An 18,015-nucleotide genomic window follows, 5' to 3' on the forward strand; every position below is an offset into this window, starting at 1 on the left:
CCTAGGCAATCGATTCTTTCAGAAGGAGCAGAAGCTGCTGAGGGAGGAAAGCAGGCATTCCTCCACAGGCAGGGGCTCAAATAAAGGCCCAGGGGGAAGCTGGGGGGGGGGGCAGGAAGACATCCTACAGCTGACACTGCATCCAGAGTCTCTGGGACGCCGTAGTCCCCATAGACCCAGGAGGAGAGGCTGATCTGGGGAGGGACAGCAAGAATCCTGTATTACAATCTCCCAAGCCTGGACCCTGTCAGGACCCCTGAAGGACTGCAGTCATGTGACACAGATAAAGTTCAATCTTCCATAGTCATCTAGTCAAAGTTACACTAAGATAAAAGATCATTAAAATTGTAGATACCCAGTCCTAAGGCTGCATAGCTGCACTCAGCTGGTGGCTGCAACAAGGCAAGTGCCAAGCCAAGGTTAGAGAGTGGTGACTGCTGTGGGAGGAATTCTGAAACAGGCTCAGAAGTGCAGGCATCGATTATGATGTCTGCCATGGCCTGGGAAGTATGGAAGAACAAAGGATACACAAGCCATCTCTCCCTGAGTTCAGGTCTGTAGCAGATCAAATTTCAGGGTGGTAAAAGCTAGGACCATTTATTTGGCCCAAGGAATGCGATCCCCAAAACCTCTCTAGACTACAAATTCATTTTACACTGGGGCCGGGAGTTTGGCCTAGTGGTTAAAGTGCTTGCCTAGCATGCATGAAGACCTGGGTTCGATTCCTCAGTACCACATACATAGAAAAAAAAAGCCAGAAGTGGTGCTGAGGCTCCGGTGGTAGAGCTCTAGCCTTGAGAAAGTCCAAGGACAGTGCTCAGGCCCTGAGGCCAAGCCTGGCCAAAAAAAAAAAAAAAATCATTTCACACTGACCTGTCTCGCATTTCAGGGGAGACATCTGAGACTTTGAGGAAATTGGCAGCTGGCCTGAGCCCTGGAGAACAGTGTCCCCACCCACGAGCAGCGAGCAGCCCAGGGACTCACCTCATGGCTGAAGGTGATGGCGATGAGGGCAACGCAGGCAGCAATGGCCAGCACGAGCAACACGAGCAGCAGTGGTCTGTGCTGGCTGGTGAGGCGGTACTTCTCATAGAGTGCCGCCTGGTCGGGGCCCTCCTCACCCTCATTGAGGAAGTAGCGCCCCTTGGCTGGCATCTTCCTCCTCAGAGCCCCTGGCCCACCAACTGGCTCAGGAGGTCTCACAGCCTGGGGGCATCTGTCTTGAATACCTCCTCTCTGAGCCTAAGCCTCTGGCCTCCCCAGAGCTGGTGAGGGGAGCTGGGCAGAGGCCTTTGGAGCCTGCAGATCCATGGGCAGGGAGGCTGCACTGCTCCAGCCACCAGGCCACATTCACTGTGCCACCAGCATCTTCCCCGGTATCCAGGATGAGACACAAATCCTCAGCCCTGTGGAGACAAAGCAGACCCAGTATTTGATGACCATCAGCCAAGTCCTGGCAAGGTTGGCATGAGGAGGGGAGCAGGGCCCAGGGAGGCCTTTCCGGAATCACAGTGACCTTAAGGTCACTGTGTGGCTATTTACATGGGGATTCAAATTCATTCAAGATTAACTATGTGGGTCAGGTGTGGACACCTGTAATCCCAGCTGCTCCAAAGGCAGAGCATGAGGCCATTCTGGCTAGCAAGACCCATCTCAACCAGGAAGCCAGGCATAGTGGTTCACCTGTGATGTCAGCTGGAGAACAGTGGTCTAAGGCCAGCTTCCTGCAAAAAATGGCAGGCCCCACCTGAAGACTAAAGCAAAAAGAGCACAAGTGATAGTGTGCCTGCCTAGTGAGTGTGAGTCCCCAAGTTCAAACCCAAGTACCACCATAGGAAAAAAGTTAAATAAAACTATAGCTGGGCTCCTGCCTCCAATTCTAGCTACTCAGGAGGCTGGTGTTTAAGAATCATGGTTCAAAGCCAGACCATGAAACTCTCATCTTCAACTAACTACCAAAAACTAGCAGTGGAGCTGTGGCTCAAGGGATAGAGCCTTGAAGGGAAAAGAAAGCCCAGGCCCTGAGTTCAAGCCCTAGGACAAAACAAAAACTACTAAGGTGTGATGGCACATTAACTACAATCCCAACTCTTGAGAGGCAGAGGATTACAAATTCAAAGTCAGTCTCAGATGCATAGCAAGATCCTGCCTAAAGACAGACAAAAATCCAGGCCCTGCGTTACACAAGCCATTCTGCAAAGGCACAGAGCCACCTGGCTGGCAGGTAGGACAGTGGCCAATGTAGACGCAGCACTTCCATGGCTGAGCCCGTGCTGCTCTGAAGACAGGCATGGTATTCCCCCATCCCCAAATCACATCAAGGCTTCTGACCTACTCAGCGCCTGCGTGCTGTGAGATGTGATTCAAAGCTGGCTTCTTTTTCCATGTGGAGATCTAATTATCCGACAGCGATCATGAATTTCAGCAGAGCACCCCACCACAACCGGTGAACACGGTGGAGAGCCAGCACCCAGGCCGTTCCACTCACTGGCCTCCTGGGATGTCTCCTTGAGCATTGTGCCTTCAGCTGACCCTGGCAGCTCTAGGGATTTGGGGTAGATAACCGGGGAGATGGAGAGGCACAGGCATACCCCACCAGAGCAGCCCCGCATCTGTGTTATGGAAATGATTCTTTTACCTCAGCATCGGGGTTTGAACTCAGGACCCAGTGCTTGCTAGGCTGGTACAATGTCACTAAACCACACCTCCAGCCCTACTCTAGTCTTCTTTTGCTAGCCAAGCCAGCATGGAAGCAGGAGCCACTGAGAGGCTCCTGTGAGCCCGTGGCCAATAAACACTCCTTGGAGCCCTATTTAGGCCACCTCCTGGGCAATAGATGGGGGGGGGGGTTGCTACACTGGACACAAATTCTCCATCCAATGGCCTGGCAACGCAAGGCAGGGCTGGCTGGAGAGAGGGCATTGTATCCACTGCTGGACTGGCACACACACCCCTGCCCCCAAGCCAGCTTCTCCCCCAAAGTCTAGGGCACTGGCACCCCCTGAAGCCAGCTCCTCCCCTATATCTGGCCCCAAGACCTCCATGGTGCAGATGTCCCTCTGACAATCATCAGCTCTTTTTCAGCTGCTCACTCAGCTGCAACCAGGAGGGCCCCACGCACGCTGCCTGGAGGAACACTTTGCCCGCTTCTCTGCAGCTGGCCAGGCGTCCTCACTGGGACGCCCAGTACAGGATCTCCTCGACCCATCGGAAGGCTCCTCCATTCCTAGGCACAGCTTCCAGTTGTTAAGTCCTTCCTTCCTGAAGCCCCATCCTCTTCCCTGCAGCAGGGAGCCCACCTCCCTGCTGAGCTGCAGAGCAGATCAGAGCTGCTCTGTCTGGAGTCCAGCGGGGCCTGGCTGCCATCCATGCTTCACACCAACCTGCCTTGGCTTTCACAGAACACCCCGTGATGGTTTAGCTAAGGAGGTGGATCTTGCTCACTTTTTCTGGGAAACTGGGTTCCCTGGGTTCTAGGAGCCAGGTCGGGCTAAGTCAGGGCCCTTCAGGGCTGTACTGGGCAGGGGGAGGAGGGAGGAGGGAAGAGGAGAAAGTCTTACTTAGCCATTAAGAGTAAGTCCTGCAGGCGCAGCTAGAGGTACCTTCTCCCCTTCCCCACTCATACTTCTGAGGCCTTCATAGGCCTGGGTTCAGTGACAGAAGACCTAAGGCTCCAGAGAAGAAGAAACCCAGTCTACCAAAGTGAGGGGGCACGGGGATCACATCCTCTCCAGTGCCCCCCAAGACAACCCTGGAGAAAGTTAGCGAGCTTGGGTCGGCTATGTAAAGGAATTCTAACACACAGGCTCTGGCCTGCTGCTGCCTCCAGTGCTGCATGAGCCATAGGCAAGCCTGCTGGGCTCCCACCCAGAGCCTGGCCTTGGAATTCCTCTAAGTCTGCTCTTACCTGTAGGGCAGACTGCTTGCTCTTCCCACTGCATGGTATAGGAACTGAGACAAGAGAGGTCACACAGCTAGGAGCTAGGACCATGGGGTCTTCCTCCAACTGTTACCCTCACAGTGTTCCCATCTCAAAATGCCAGGTCCCTTCTTGCCCTTTCCTCAACAAGGCCCAGACCAAGAGGGTGGGCTTCCCCGAATCTCATCAAGGCTCCTTTGCCCTGCAGAACAAAGGTCCCAGCTGGCCCTGGAAGCCTCCTCTCTAGAAGCCTACTCCTACTTTTCCCCCCACTTCCTGCCTCCCTGGCTGTGGTCTCTGAACACCTGCAGGTAGCAGCCAGATCTCCCAGCAAGAGCTGCTTGGGCAAGAGCCGCGCTGCAGAGGGGCTGCCCCAGGACCTTTCCCCAGTGGAAGTGGCTGGCTGCTGCACCTACCCCCAGCATCTTTGGGGTGATTCCAGACCCCCCCCAATCACAGAAGGGACAGAGCACCCACTTCCTCCCCCAAACTGGTGTGTGAGTCTCAACCCAGCTTCCTCTGGACGAAACCAGCAAGCACCAGAGCTGCCGAGGGCCTGGGCCCTGGTGGCTTCAGAAAGGGGAAAGGGGGACCCAAAGGCCTACAGAGAAAGCAGGGAGAGAAGAGCAAGGGAGGGGAGGGAGAAAAAGGGAAGGGGAGAAGGAGGGAGAGGCCCCACGGGGTCTTCTCAGCAGTCTCCACTACAAGCCAAACCTACATGAAACCTGCCTCCCAGGCCCAGGCAGTGGACTCTAGCACTCTGGGCAATGGCACAGAACCTTCTATCTGCCAATACAGTCCCAACTCATGGCATCTCCCATGGCAGCCCCCAAGCTTTGTGCAGGAAGCAGACAGCCCTGGAAGGACGGAGGATTCCAGTCCTGCTGGCCTCTTCTCTGGCTCCTCCCTCCTCCCCTGCCTGCTGTCTGGAGCCCTGCAGGTCTTGAGCCTTTGCAGCTCTTGCCTCATTCCCACTCCAAGGTCTTCCCAGACTCACGTCTGGCATCCATGGACTGCACCCCCAGTACCTTCTCCCCAGGCTGTCCCTACAAGCGGCCCTGAGAAGGAGGGAAAGCAGCTGCAGGTGGGTAGGGAGACAGGCAGGGCATGGGTGAGTCGTCAGGAAGAGGGACAGCCATGGGCACACAGGAGCCAGGGAGGAGAATGGATCCACCCAGCCCTGCACCACCGCTCACAGAAGTGTTCGAGTCTGCTGACAGCCAACCCCACTTTCCCGTCCATAAGCCAGGGTGCCGGTGGTCATGGGATCTACAAAGTCGTGATGGGCAAGCTTGCAGGCCAATGTAGTCTGTGAACCTCAACAGGGCTCGGTATCCAGCAGGTACTAGTGTGGCCAGAGCCCAGCTGAGGAATCCAACCAGGACAGTGATGACAGCAGCAGACTCCCCAGGACCTCTACCATCTCCCCATGTGAAGGCAGCCTACAAAGCCCCAGTCAGCACAGCTCTCTTCAGACCCAGCTGACCTCAATCCCCAGGGACTAGAGTCCTGGGTGAAGAAGCCTAAGTGGCAGTCAGCACCCTTCTCTGTAAACCCTGGACTTGCTAGGCTTGGGCTTCAGTTTCTCCTTTCAGACCTCTGTAGTCCAGCTCTAGGCCAACTCTGAGAAGCATGAGGAATCAGGCCAGTTGGAATCCCCTAGCCCTTGAGGGCAAAGTCCAGGGGTATATTTTAAGTCTTTCCCTTAAAATGCAAGCATGAGCCTGCCACCAATGGCTCATGCCTATAATCCTAGCTTTTCATGATGCTGAGGATCTACGAATCACAGTTCAAAGCCAGTCCTGGCAGAGAAGTTCATGAGATTCTTATCGCCAATTAACTACCAAAAAAAGCTGGGAATGCAGCTATGGCTCAAGTGGTAGAGAATAGCTTTGAGCAAAACAGCTCAGAGACAGCACCCAGGCCCCGAGTTCAATCCAGTGTGCGTGTACATACACAATATGCAAACATGACAAATATGACATGATCTCCTGAAATTCTGACGATGGCTAAGTGGAGCCTGCCTAGAAAGAGTTCAGGCTGGGGCCGGGAGTTTGGCCTAGTGGTAGAGTGCTTGCCTAGCATGCACGAAGACCCAGGTTCGATTCCTTAGTACCACATACTTAGAAAAAGGCAGAAGTGGTACTGAGGCTCAAGTGGTAGAGCTCTAGCCTTGAGAAAAATGCAAGGGCCATTCTCAGGCCCTGAGCTCAAGCCCAGGACTGGCAAAAAAAAAAAAAAAAAAGAGTTCCACTCTTCACTCATTCATTCTACACTGTTTTATCTGCACTCAGCAGGGCCAGGAGGAAAGTACTGAGGCTCAAGCTCCCAGCAGGCAGAGGCCAAGGCCCCACCCTCTGCAGGACTGAGCTCCAAGTGGTATCTAAGCAACAGGGCTTATTAACTACCCAATCACCAGCCTCCTGGGCCTGAAGGAACAGCAGCATTTTCCTTTCACTCTCACCCCAAGTTCTACCACTGATGATTTGTTGAAGCACTGTCCTGTCCGCGCCATCCCCCTCTCTAGAATGGAAATACTTTCACACCCACATTGAACAGATTTTTCCCTTTTCCCTTGATAAGGAAGGGCAGAAAGGGGAAGTTGAGCTGGCCCCAGGGACCTCAGTGGGGCCACTACCATGGCAGGCTGGAGGCAGCTGATGACCACGCCCTGCACAGGGCGTCACCCAGCCCAAGGATCTGCCAGACAGGCCTGAAGTGGGTAGAAGGAGGAAGAGCCCCAATACTTAGTAACCCAAGCAGCAGAAACAAGGCATATTTGGGCCTTGTTGCCAGCACTGAAAGTGGCCTGTTTTAACAGGCAATAGCCCAGAGGACAGCGCCAGCCCAAGTCATAACCGCGACAGAACTATGACCAAAGAGACCAACTGAATAACACCAGAATGGGTAAGGCCTTTCTAACAGACACAAAAGCCATAAAGACTGACACAGTCAGTTGTATAAATTAAAATGTTTACTACACAAAACAAAACGACCTAAAGTATAAAGAAACAAAGACAGAAAAGGGAACCATATTTGCAATTTATATCTAATCACCATCATATGCAAAGAGCTACTATAAATAAAAACTAATAACCCAGTCGGTAAATGGGAGGAGACGAAGAGAAAGATCACAGACGAGGCAATTCAAATTACTTTAAACATCTGGAAAGCAGGAGTGACTTTATAGGAAGAAATCCAGCTTAAAACCAGTAAGTCTAGTTTGCAAAAATCGGCGCATTTCTATGCTGGAAACAGGCCCTCAGACTCCCTGGTGGATAGTAATGAGTCAGCAAGACCCCCAGGGAAGGCAGGAAGTCACCCACACCACACATACCTTTCACTTACCAAATCTATTTCACATAATTTTCCCTCCTAACCTCACATGTATGCAGCAACGTCTAGCTAAAATGACTCACGACAGAAAATGGTTAAAAACCATGTGTCTACCAGTCAAAATCTCAGTTTTAATTATAGACCACATATGATATATTTCATCCTTATGAGGGAATAAAAACCCATATGTACCAAGAAATATCTGCACATATAAACACTTTGACTAGCACCCAGAAAAATGAAGGCTTATTTTCATGGGGTGGCTAAGTCTCCCTTCTCATTTTCAGTTTCTATTATCACATTGCTTACACAATGAAGAAATTATTTGGGGGTGGAGCGGGGATGAGACCAGGACTGAGGGCTTTTTCCTTCAAGGTAACAACTTATCACTTGAGCCACACCCCCCACTTCTTGCTGTTGGTTAAATTGGAGATGGAGTCTCAAGGACCCAGGTGGCTTCAAATGGGAATCCTCTTGATCTCAACTCCCTGAAGAGCTAGGATTATAGGCACGAGTCACCCCAGTGCCTCGCAATTCAATTCTTAATTTAAAAAAAGAACCCAAACTGATCAGGTCTAAGCTTCATGACTTTTGTGCCTCAGTTTCCTGGGAGGGCCATAATCTTATCACCCAGGGCTCTGCAAGGCCTTATGGGATCACTCAAGCTGGATGCTGAGCTGCTGGGCACAGAGTACCCACAGCTAGGGATGGGGGGGTGTAGCACCTATTGTCATCAAGTAGGGCCTGGAACTGTCCACCTCACCCCTACTAGGAGCTATAGCCCTGCCAGGAGGCCCACCCTCTACATCAGCACAACTTCAGGGTCCTGAGCAGCAGCCAGGCTGTGGCTGGCCTCACAGTGACCAGTCAGGCAATAATGGTGCTGGTGTGAGCAAGGGATCCCACAGGCAGCACCCAGACAGCCTGACAGACAAGAAAGCCTCCCTTTCCGCAGGATCAGAAGGTGAGCAGAAAACCACCAGCCACTCTCCCTTCTCCAGCTCTCACCCTGGCCCAGTCTTAGTCCCTCACTGCTGGTGCGAAGCTCACTGGCAGGAAGCATTGGGGAGTGGGGGAAGCCCATGCCACCTTTCCTTTCTGAGGTCCAGCCTCTCTCAACCTCCTAGCTGCAGTTCTTACAGCGGTTCTGCCCAGTGGTGAGGCCATGGAAATCTATACACATCCACGCTGGTACCTGATGGGCTCTATATTCTCTTTCCTTCTACATAGCGCATAAAAATAAGTTAAAGGCTCTGACAAGTGGTACAGGAAAGCAATCTGTGGGATTAAATGCAGCTGAACATCTCACGGTTGTTCACTTCCTTTAGGAAGGGTTGCCGACCTGGGTGTCTCTAATCCTCCCCACCACAATCCTCTTGGGCTGCTGTGGCTTTACTACTCTTCCCCAGGGTGAGGAGCCCCCCCACCCCTCTCCCTCCTCCCCCCAACCCTGGGTCAGGCTAGAAAGGAACACAGGATGTTCACCTGTGGTAGCCCAGCCTCGTGGAGGGAGAAGAGGAAACAGGCTAAACTGTCCTACCCCAGGCAGTTCCTGGGTGGGGAAGCCACCTACCCTTGGGGAAAGCAAGGAAGAAGCCAGGGCCAAGTACTAACCAGGGAAAACCCACTCCCAGGTCATTTCCTGCCTCTCTCACACCAAGCCTCAATGTCCCCTCCACCACAGACAAGGAGTACAGACCCGAGGCCTGGATGCACTCTACCTCTCCCCAGCGCTGTGACTTGGCCAGTTCCTCCTGTGTCTGGGCCTGGTTCCTCCAGGGTCTCCAAGCAGGGAGCACAGTGGGCGCTGCTGCCCTGGTTGTCCCATCAGCAAGCTGGGGGCAGTAGCTAGCCCAGGCCATCCAATTCACCGCTTAATCCAAGAGGCAGAGACCCTTCCTGAGCCACCCTGGAGCCCAGGGCATGTGCTGGTGGGGGCAGGGATCGCCCCAGCAGCCCAGGCTGAGAGCCGGAAGAGCCCCACGCCCTAAGTCACAGAGGCTTCCGGAACTGCACCTGGGCAGACACAGGCAGGCAGGATCCCCCCTGGTGGCTCCCTGAAGCCTGAACCCACTCCTGGTCCTTCACCTCTCAAATGCCAACCCTCCATGGCCAGGCTATGGGCTGGGCATGGAGGACATGCTGTGCAGCTCAGTCCCCAGAAACCTCCACCCTTAAACCCTAATCTTCCCTTGGGATTGTTCCTTAAGGCTCCCCACACCTGCCCAGGATCCGCCACCCCCCCCCCCAAAAAAAAACAACAAGTTCCTATGGTGCTCACCCCTGACTAGACACTCCTCAGCTGCTGGGCTTCTTGGCTGCAGGATTTGATCTAGTTCACTTCCCCAAATAAGCCCCACCCTTCCACCCCCAGCCCCGCTGCTTAAAACCACCGTCCACCCTCTCATCGCAAGCTTCTGGCACCCTTCCGCACCATCTCCTCCAGCTAGGCTGCTCCATGCTCCATCCCATTCCTGGCAGGCCATGTGCCTTTGGGGACTCAAGAAGATAAGCCCCTCTCTTGCCTATTGTCAACTAGTGGCCATAAAACAACTACCACTGCACAGGAAGGTCTGCCACCCCCAGGCACAGATCAGTGCCCTGGACTCCCAACAAGGGCTCAGGCTCCTGTCAGGCTCAGCAAGGAAGAGCTGAAGCCATATAAGCAGGACAGACCTGAGGATGTAGGGGGCCCATGCTGGGATGATAAATTCTCTACAAGAAGAAAGGAAAAGCCAGGCACTGGTGATTCCCGTCTATAATCTTAGCGAGATTTGAGGATCAAGGTTCAAAGCCAGCCTCAGCATGAAAGACTTTTTTTTTGTCAGTCTTGGAGTTTGAACTCAGGGCCAGGCACTATCCCTGAACTTTGTCTCTCAAGGCTAGCACTCTACCACTTTGAACCACAGCGCAACTTCCAGTTTTCTGGTGGCTTATTGGAAATAAGAGTCTCATGGACTTTCCTACCCTGGCTGGCTTCGCACTGAGACCCTCAGATGTCAGTTTCCTGAGTAGCCAGGCTTACAGGCATGAGCCACCAGCACCCATCTTCATTAGCCACCAGTGGCAGCAGAACTATGGCTCAAAGCAGTACAACACTAGCCTTGAGCTAGTAGAGCTCAGGGATAAGCACCCAGGCCCTGAGTTCAAGCCCCATGTCTGAGAAAAAAAAAAAAAAATCCAGGGCCAGCTAGGGGACAGCGAGCCCAAGACGGCGGGCACAGCAGACCACACATCCCAGCTCAGGCGGGCTCCTTACTTCCCTGGGTCTCAGTCTCCTGAACAAAGGAATGGCAACCCATGGTACCCACTCCCCAGGCTTTACACAGAGGCTGGCACATAACAGTGCGACCAGTGAGGGCCACGTCAGATGGCTTCAAACACCCTGTGAAATCTTGATGGGAAAAGGACACACGTCAAGGCCCATGGGTCCCCGTGTCACTTCCTGTCACACTCCAAAGCAGCTCCACTCCCTCACCCCCTTGAAAGTACTCAGGAGTGGGATGGAGAAGGGGCAGCGCCTCTCCGGGCACAGTGCAGTGGCTCCAGGGAGTCTGGATAGTTCAGAAGGGGCAGCCTCCCTTCAGCGGCTTCATAGGGCTCCTCTCCCCCACCCCCACTGGAGCCCTAGAGCCTGGTGCGGGAGGCCCAGGCAGGCTGGGCAAACACAGAAGGGAGGGCACCATCCTTGCAGTCTAGAAGAGCCAGAGTGGCTGCTCCAGAGGTGGGAAGAACTGAGGTCAGAAGACAGAGGCTACGGCTTTCAGGGACAAAACCATGAACATGGGGTTTGGCCTAGTGGTAGAGTGCTTGCCTAGCAGGCATGAAGGCCCAGGTTCAATTCCTCAGCACCACATACATAGAAAAAGCTGGAAGAAAATACAATAAAAAAGAAAGAAAACGGGGCCGGGAGTTTGGCCTAGTGGTTAAAGCGCTTACCTAGCATGCATGAAGACCCGGGTTCGATTCCTTGGTTCCACATACATAGAAAAAAGCCAGAAGTGGTGCTGAGGCTCAAGTGGTAGAGCTCTAGCCTTGAGAAAGTCCAAGGACAGTGCTCAGGCTCTGAGCTCAAGCCCAGGACTGGGGAAAAAAAAAAAAAGAAAGAAAATGCTGGAAGTGGTGCTGTGGCTCAAATGGTAGTGTTCTAGCCTTGAGAAAGCCCAAGGACAGTGCTCAGGCCCTGAGTTCAAGCCCCAGCGCTGGCAAAACAAAACAAAAAACAAAAAAACACCAGGCATGGTGGCTCACGCCTATAATCCTAGCTACTCAGGAGACTGAGATCTGAGAATCTTGATTCAAAATCAACCAGGGCACTAATGTTTGTGAGACTCATCTCCAATTAACCACCAGAAAACTAGAAGTGGCCCTGTGGCTCGAGGGGTAGTCTTGAGCTGAAGAGCTCAGGGACAACACCTAGACCCAGACACAGTTCAAGTCCCCCAACCAAAAAAGAAAACCCAAACACACACCAAGTCACACCCACGAGCAGAGGCAGTGTCTATGGACAGCACCTCCACATAGCTCCATCAGAAACTCACACTGAGCCCAAGCCCCAAGTGGAGGCCAGGAAACATGGCCCAAATGAGGGGTGACTTCAGCAGAGATCTCACTGTGCCTCCCTCTTCCTTGGGCTCAGAGAAAGGAGCCAGAAAACAGCAGGAGGGGCTCACAGTAGAGCCGGGGGGGGGGGGCATCAGGGCAGCTATCCTACAGCTGATTCAGGAGCAGGTACAATTGAGCCCCCTTCTCTGGGGCAATAGGGTACTCTATGGGGACACAAGCCCAGATCAGGCTGGTAGAGTATCACAAAACAAAAGAGGCCAGGAGAACATACGGTTCATCTGGTGCCAAGTCTTAGGGATGGTCCAGGAACAGCACTGGGAAAAGAAGGGGGCCAAGACAGGGCTTCAGAAGCTAAAAGAAGGGGTTTTATCACCAGGGAAACTTCATGGCCAGACACCTCCTCTCCCAGGCCCAGTTCAGTCATCCCCAGCCTGGCCTGACCCCAGGGTGCCCTTGAATACCTGCACTCAGGAAATGCCTGAGAAGAGCAAGTAACTGCAGGGAAATTTGGCTCCCAGGTATCCCTGAGGGGAGAAAGACCACCTAGGATCCAGCTCCTGGTCTAGGCTTTCCTCCCACTATCTAGTCTTTCCAGAGATAGGTTTCCTGGAGATAGCAGGGTTTGGCAGGTTTCAGCCAAGTGGGTGTGTGCCCAGTGTTGGGCAATGCTCAGCCATAATATAGCAGTTATGAAACCTGTGGGCAAGTCAACTGGATGCCTGTGGCTAGCGGGGGGGCTCCATGCTGCCCTCCTTGGCAGGACAGGGGGTCCCTGGACAGAGGAGGGACTGATAGTCTTACCCAGGGGCTTCTGGCAGGGGCTTCTGCCTTTGCTTCTCCACAGCACCTAGTTTCAGATGCCTAAGAAGCTCTGGACCTCCTCATTAATCACCCGGCACTGGCTGTTTCAGATTAGGAAATGACAGCAGAGAGCTAAAGGGAAGCAGGCTAACAGAGAGGCCCCTTGCCTGGCATTACCCATCCTGCCACACTTTCAAGACGACCCCAGCCATGTAGAAGGCCCTATGCCACCAAGCAGGTCCAGAGATAGGATCACATCAGGCCTAGGATGGACCACCTGACCTTAGTCCCCGCACAATCAGGGTCCTGTTCTGAACTCTGATCCACCAGCTTCCCTGAAGACACAGCATGGGGTTGTCTCCCTCAGCCTCCCTTCTCATGTGTGCCTAGAACCCAGAGCCACAGAAAAAAAGGCAGAAGACCGACATTCACTGGAGATGGGAAGGCATCTGCACACCCCTCAGCTCACACAGTGCCCGCTGCAGCCCCTCCTTCTGCCCCCCACCTCGCCCTAATGCTCGCGTCTCCACCAGCTCCAGCAGTGAGTTCAGGGTCAGACTGTGTCCTAAACACTCTCAAACGAGTGCCTTGATTTTAAACGTGTTCATCCACGTACAGACAAGACCCTCCCGAGACCCCCCGTAGACCACCACCCACGCTCTGGGACCCACCACCAAGGCCCATGTCCACACCTGGCCCGGCACCAGTGACCACCATCCACTGTCACCCCACCCTTGCAGGCAGAGCCAGCCCACGCTGTGTCCTGTGGTAGATGCAGACCCACTGCCACTCTTCTGTAGTGCCTGGTCCAGAGCCCGGGATGCGTGGGGCTGAGGCACCTGCTCCACCCTGGGCATGGAACCCAGGGCCTCATACATGCTAAGTAAATCCTCCATATCCCCAGCCACACCCCATGCTTCACTCTCAGAGGATTTTCAATTTTTAAAATGGTTTTTCTTTTAGAAAATAAGTTTCCTCTGTTCTTTTTTTTCTTTCAGCTTTCTGTTAGACGAGCATAACATGTGTATGTGAAATTACAACCTTCAAAAGAAATGTGGTCATCTGAGAGTCTGTGGTTCCCAGAACGCTAAGTGAGCCACACCACCGCTGTGTTAACGGCGCTCTGGCTGGCTGGCAAAGTTGGTGGCCAGTTGTCTCATTTCCCCAGACATGGAGCTGCCCCTCCCAACTGTCTGGCCCAGAGGAGATGGGGAGCCTCTCTCCCCACTCGCCCTGCTAATCCCCCCATAGCCAGACCCACAGACAGATTAGCTCCCTCCCTCCCACCCAACCAGGCTGCTAGGCCTGTCCCCTCAAGCCTAGGCCACAGGGGACATGCCACGCCATCCCTCAGCCCCACTTTACCTTGCTCTCCTGGGCCTCCCAGCCGCAGGACTGGGCTCTTGCCTATCCTTCTGGAGGCGTCCAGTCTCACACATGTGCAGCTCTCTCCGCTGGCTACCTAAGGAGCATGAGTCACCTCTGGGACCCACCACTTCCTGCTCCGGAGGCGGCAGGGCCAAGGCCCGGCCCTGCACTCCACTGAGCTCCTGCTCAGCCACTCGCTTGCTCTCCTATACTGTGCAGGCCCCTCTCGCAGCCACGAGTACTTCACGGGCGATGGGGGAGCTGCCAGTCAGGCTCCAAGCCCCGGTGACTTCATGGAAATTTGAAGCTTGAGACTGGAACAATGTTGAAAAAAAATGTAATAATAAAACATGAACCAAAAACCTCCATTAGAAGCCCCAAGACAGCTGCTCCAAGCAGGAGTAAATGCATCCTTAATAAGCAATTAGAGGCAGACAAGCTGGCACAGAGCCTCGCCCTGGCTGGGCCACTCCCAGACAGGGCCCTTCACCTCCCTGGAACACCCCGAACTACACACGCAGGCAGTTAGGTGGCTCAGGGCATGGCCTAAGAGATCTTTCTCATTCTCACATCTGCCCATGGGGTACAGGGCAGGGTGAGGCCCAGAAGCTCAAGATTTGCCCTCACCACACACACACTTGTGTGACAGTACTGGGGTTTGAACTCAAGACCTGGGTGCTGTCCCTGAGCTTTTATTTTGCTCAAGCCTGGGACTCACAACTCCTCTTCCAACTTTTTGATAGTTAACTGGAGATAAGGGTCTCACAGAACTCCTGGCCAGGCTGGCTTTGAGCCTCAGCTCTCTGCCTCCTAAGCAGCTAGGATTACAGGCCTGAGCTACCAGCTCCACCTCTTTCTTCACGCCAGGCCTCAGTTTCTCACTGAGATCATAGGGATCTCAGTAATGAGATGGAAGCCTGGGAAGGTGTGAAAAGTAGGGATCTCCTAAGATTGGGGTGATACGATCCAGCCTGACCCAAGGGATACCCTCTCAGATCATGACTGGGGAGCCTGGCATTGTGTCTTCTTTCCTCTTGACACCCCAACTGCTGTGTGAGTTCCTCAAAGCAAGGGTGTGCCTCTCCCCACTTCAAAGCTGGCATCAGATATTCCTCTTCTGAGCCTCCTGCCCCCCTTTTCCTGCCATCACACCTCTGCTGCTTTGTCTTTACACGGGGTGACCGCACTGAACCCTGTGTCCCCCCAGCCGCAACAGCTGCTGCAGCAGCAGCACAAACAAACCCAGAGGAGCTGAACACAAGCTGCTGTTTCCAAGGCAGGCCCTGTACTAAGGGCTAGCTGCTAAGCTAATCATGTGCCATCTGGTGGACAGAAGTAGGAACCACAGCCTCAGGTTGTTTCAGAAACCCTATGAGGGATTAGGGTGGAAACATCTCCCAGGCCTGGGAGTGCCAAAGCAAAGAAGGAACAGGTTATCACTGAGAGAAAAGGAAAGCCATGAACTAGATGTTCATATCATATCTAACTGATTAAAACATTGCTCTCCAGGATATATGAAGACTACTCACAAATAAAAAATGAGGCCAGGAGTGGGGCCTAATGGTAGAGTGTCTAGCATGCACAAACCCCTGGGTCGATTCGTTGGTACCACATACATAGAAAAAGCTGGGAGTGGCCAGGCACAGTGGCTCACGCCTGTAATCTTATCTACTCAGGAGGCTGAGATCTGAGGATCAAGGTTCAAAGCCAGCCCGCACACAAAAGGACCTGAGACTCTTATCTCCAATTAACCTCTTTTAGAAAACAGAAAAACAGGAAGTGGGGATGAGGTTCAAGGGTAGGTCCGTAGCCTTGAGCTGAAGAACTCAGAGAGCGCGCCCAGGCCCAGAGTTCAAGCCCAATGACAGACCAAAAAAGAAAAAATAAAAAGTTAAGCATTCTTAAGTATTCCAGCAAAGAGGATATAGAAGTGACCTGTGAGTAACTGAAAGACGTTCCGCATCACTCTATGCAAATGAAAAACACTGAGGCCAGAAGCATGGCCTAGAGGTAGAGTGCTTGCCTAGCACCCACGAAGACCCAGGTCGATTCCTCTGTACCACATACATAGAAAAAAGCCAGAAGTGGTGCTGAGGCTCAAGTGGCAGAGCTCTAGTCCAAGGACAGTACTCAGGCCCTGAGCTCAAGCCCAGGACTGGCAAAAAGACAAAAAATAAACACATAAATAAAAGCAAGAATCTCTCACATTTGCCTGCTATGGCTGGCCTTGTATTTCTCAACCTCCAGAGTAGCCAGGATTACAGGTGTGAGCCACCAGCACACATCCTTTCCCAGTGGTACTAACCACCAGAGGCTCTCAGCTTACTAAGGAGGGCTGGGGGCCTGACCTGAGCCTGTGGGCCAAGAGCCAGCTACAATGCTGTCAGCCATAACAGAGACCCCAGGGACCCAGTGCTGGGGGCAGCAGTGAGTAGAGGAGGGAGCAGGATGACAGAGGGTAGGTTGAGCCCTGCTGCTGGAGTGCTTTGGGGACAGCTGGGTGTTGCTGAAGGAGAACCTCAGAAGCATGCAGGGTGGCTTAAGGGGGACACACAGCAGTCTGGGCATGAGAGGGGCACCCTGTGTAGACAGAAGTGGGGCAAGGGGGAATTTAGGCCATGTAGCAGGGGCTGTGTCACCTGAGGTTCTCTCCCTGGAGGCCACAGTGGTCTAACTACCTTGCTGCAGTCCTGGCATGCTGGACACTCCTCATCCACACTCCCGTGAGGTCTTTCTGGGCAGAGATCAGCCCCTGTGCTGGGCACAGGGCCAAGGCCTCACACACGGGCTCTGGTTACCAGGAAGGGCCTATTCACACCACACTCTACAGAGAAGGAAACTGAGGCTTAAAAAGGCCCAGACACAGGCAGCCAGGAAAGGCAGTATGGGAAGTCAGCAGTGTTGCTGCCTGACTGCAGCTGGGTGCTCAGCCAGTCCCCCGCCCTCCAGGGAAAGCGAGGAAGGGGCACCTTGGAATAGAATGCTCCCCATACCTCTCCAGGGGCCCCCAGCCTCTGAGCCTTTCCCTGAGTAGTGCAGCCTGGCCTGAGCTACAGCACACAGGGAAGACTGCCTTTCCTGTCCCACAGGCCACACATGTGCCACCCCAAGGGCTGGATACAGCCCATGCCAGGTAAAGCCCTAGGCTTCTTAAGACTAAGATGTGCCTAGCCACCTCTACAGAAAAAGGGGTCTGAGGTGAGGCTAGCAGCAGTGGGCAGGCAGGACAGACAGCCAGGCAATATCTACCACCAAGCACTGAGTGCCCAGCCCAGCCCCTTGACAAGTCCACCTGTGGGGGCCACAATCCCCCAGACCTCAAGCTCCCCAAGTAATCTAGTGCCTTCCCACCCTGGTCGCCCTGGATCCCAGCCACTGTTTCCACTGTACCTCTTGACCCTGGCTGAAGGTTGACTGCTACTGGGTCAGGTGCAAAGGCCACCTCTTCTAGGAAGCCTACCCAGAACCCTGTTTTTGGACTCCCTGGTCATCAGCACCTCCGTGCAGAAGGCAGATGGTGTTAACCTCTTTGGGTGGCAGCTGCTTCGATTTCTGCACAGAAGCTTCTGTAAGGACTGTTTTCCCTGGGCTGGGGACTGGGAGTAGAAGCATCCAGCCTCTCCTCCCCCTCCCCCACACAGAGGAGCTGAGGACCCAAGGCCTCCTGCTGAGCCAACCCCATCACACCTCCCTTCAGGTGCCTCCAGCTCCACTGCTCAACCACAGCAGAGGCCTCAAGCCAGGACCACCAGCTAAGCCCAGATTCCTTACCCTCAGATACCCAAGGCGGAAGTGGAACCATTCCTTAATGCAACGCGATCACAAAATGGTGACGTTGGGTGGAAGATTGAACAGTGCCTGAGAAGGAAGCAGACAGCTGGCACAGAAGTAGCCTTTAAGATACCACTTGAACCCCTGGATCCAGCTGTGCCTGAATCCATACCAAAAGTGCCTTTAGACTTTTATTCAGAGCAAACAGTAGGAGCTCATATCTCCTTCTGGAACAGAGCTGAAGGGGCTTGAAT

General features: G+C 53.6%; 1 protein-coding gene across 1 annotated transcript in view; it reads right to left on the reverse strand.

Moving 5' to 3' along the window:
• Positions 1 to 14,090, reverse strand: part of Adcy7 (adenylate cyclase 7) — a 33,543-nt gene extending 19,453 nt beyond the window's left edge. Inside the window, exons 1-2 of the mRNA XM_090357666.1 lie at positions 13,988 to 14,090; positions 985 to 1,406 (exon numbers count right to left, since the gene is read on the reverse strand). Coding sequence (XP_090213792.1) covers positions 985 to 1,155 — 171 coding nt within the window. The 5' untranslated portion in view covers positions 1,156 to 1,406; positions 13,988 to 14,090. The remainder of the gene's footprint in view (positions 1 to 984; positions 1,407 to 13,987) is intronic.
• Between the last annotated feature and the right edge of the window lie 3,925 nt (positions 14,091 to 18,015).

Source organism: Megascapheus bottae, chromosome 24 (assembly GCF_031878675.1).
Source record: "Megascapheus bottae isolate mThoBot1 chromosome 24, mThoBot2.hap1, whole genome shotgun sequence".
NCBI lineage: Eukaryota > Metazoa > Chordata > Mammalia > Rodentia > Geomyidae > Megascapheus > Megascapheus bottae.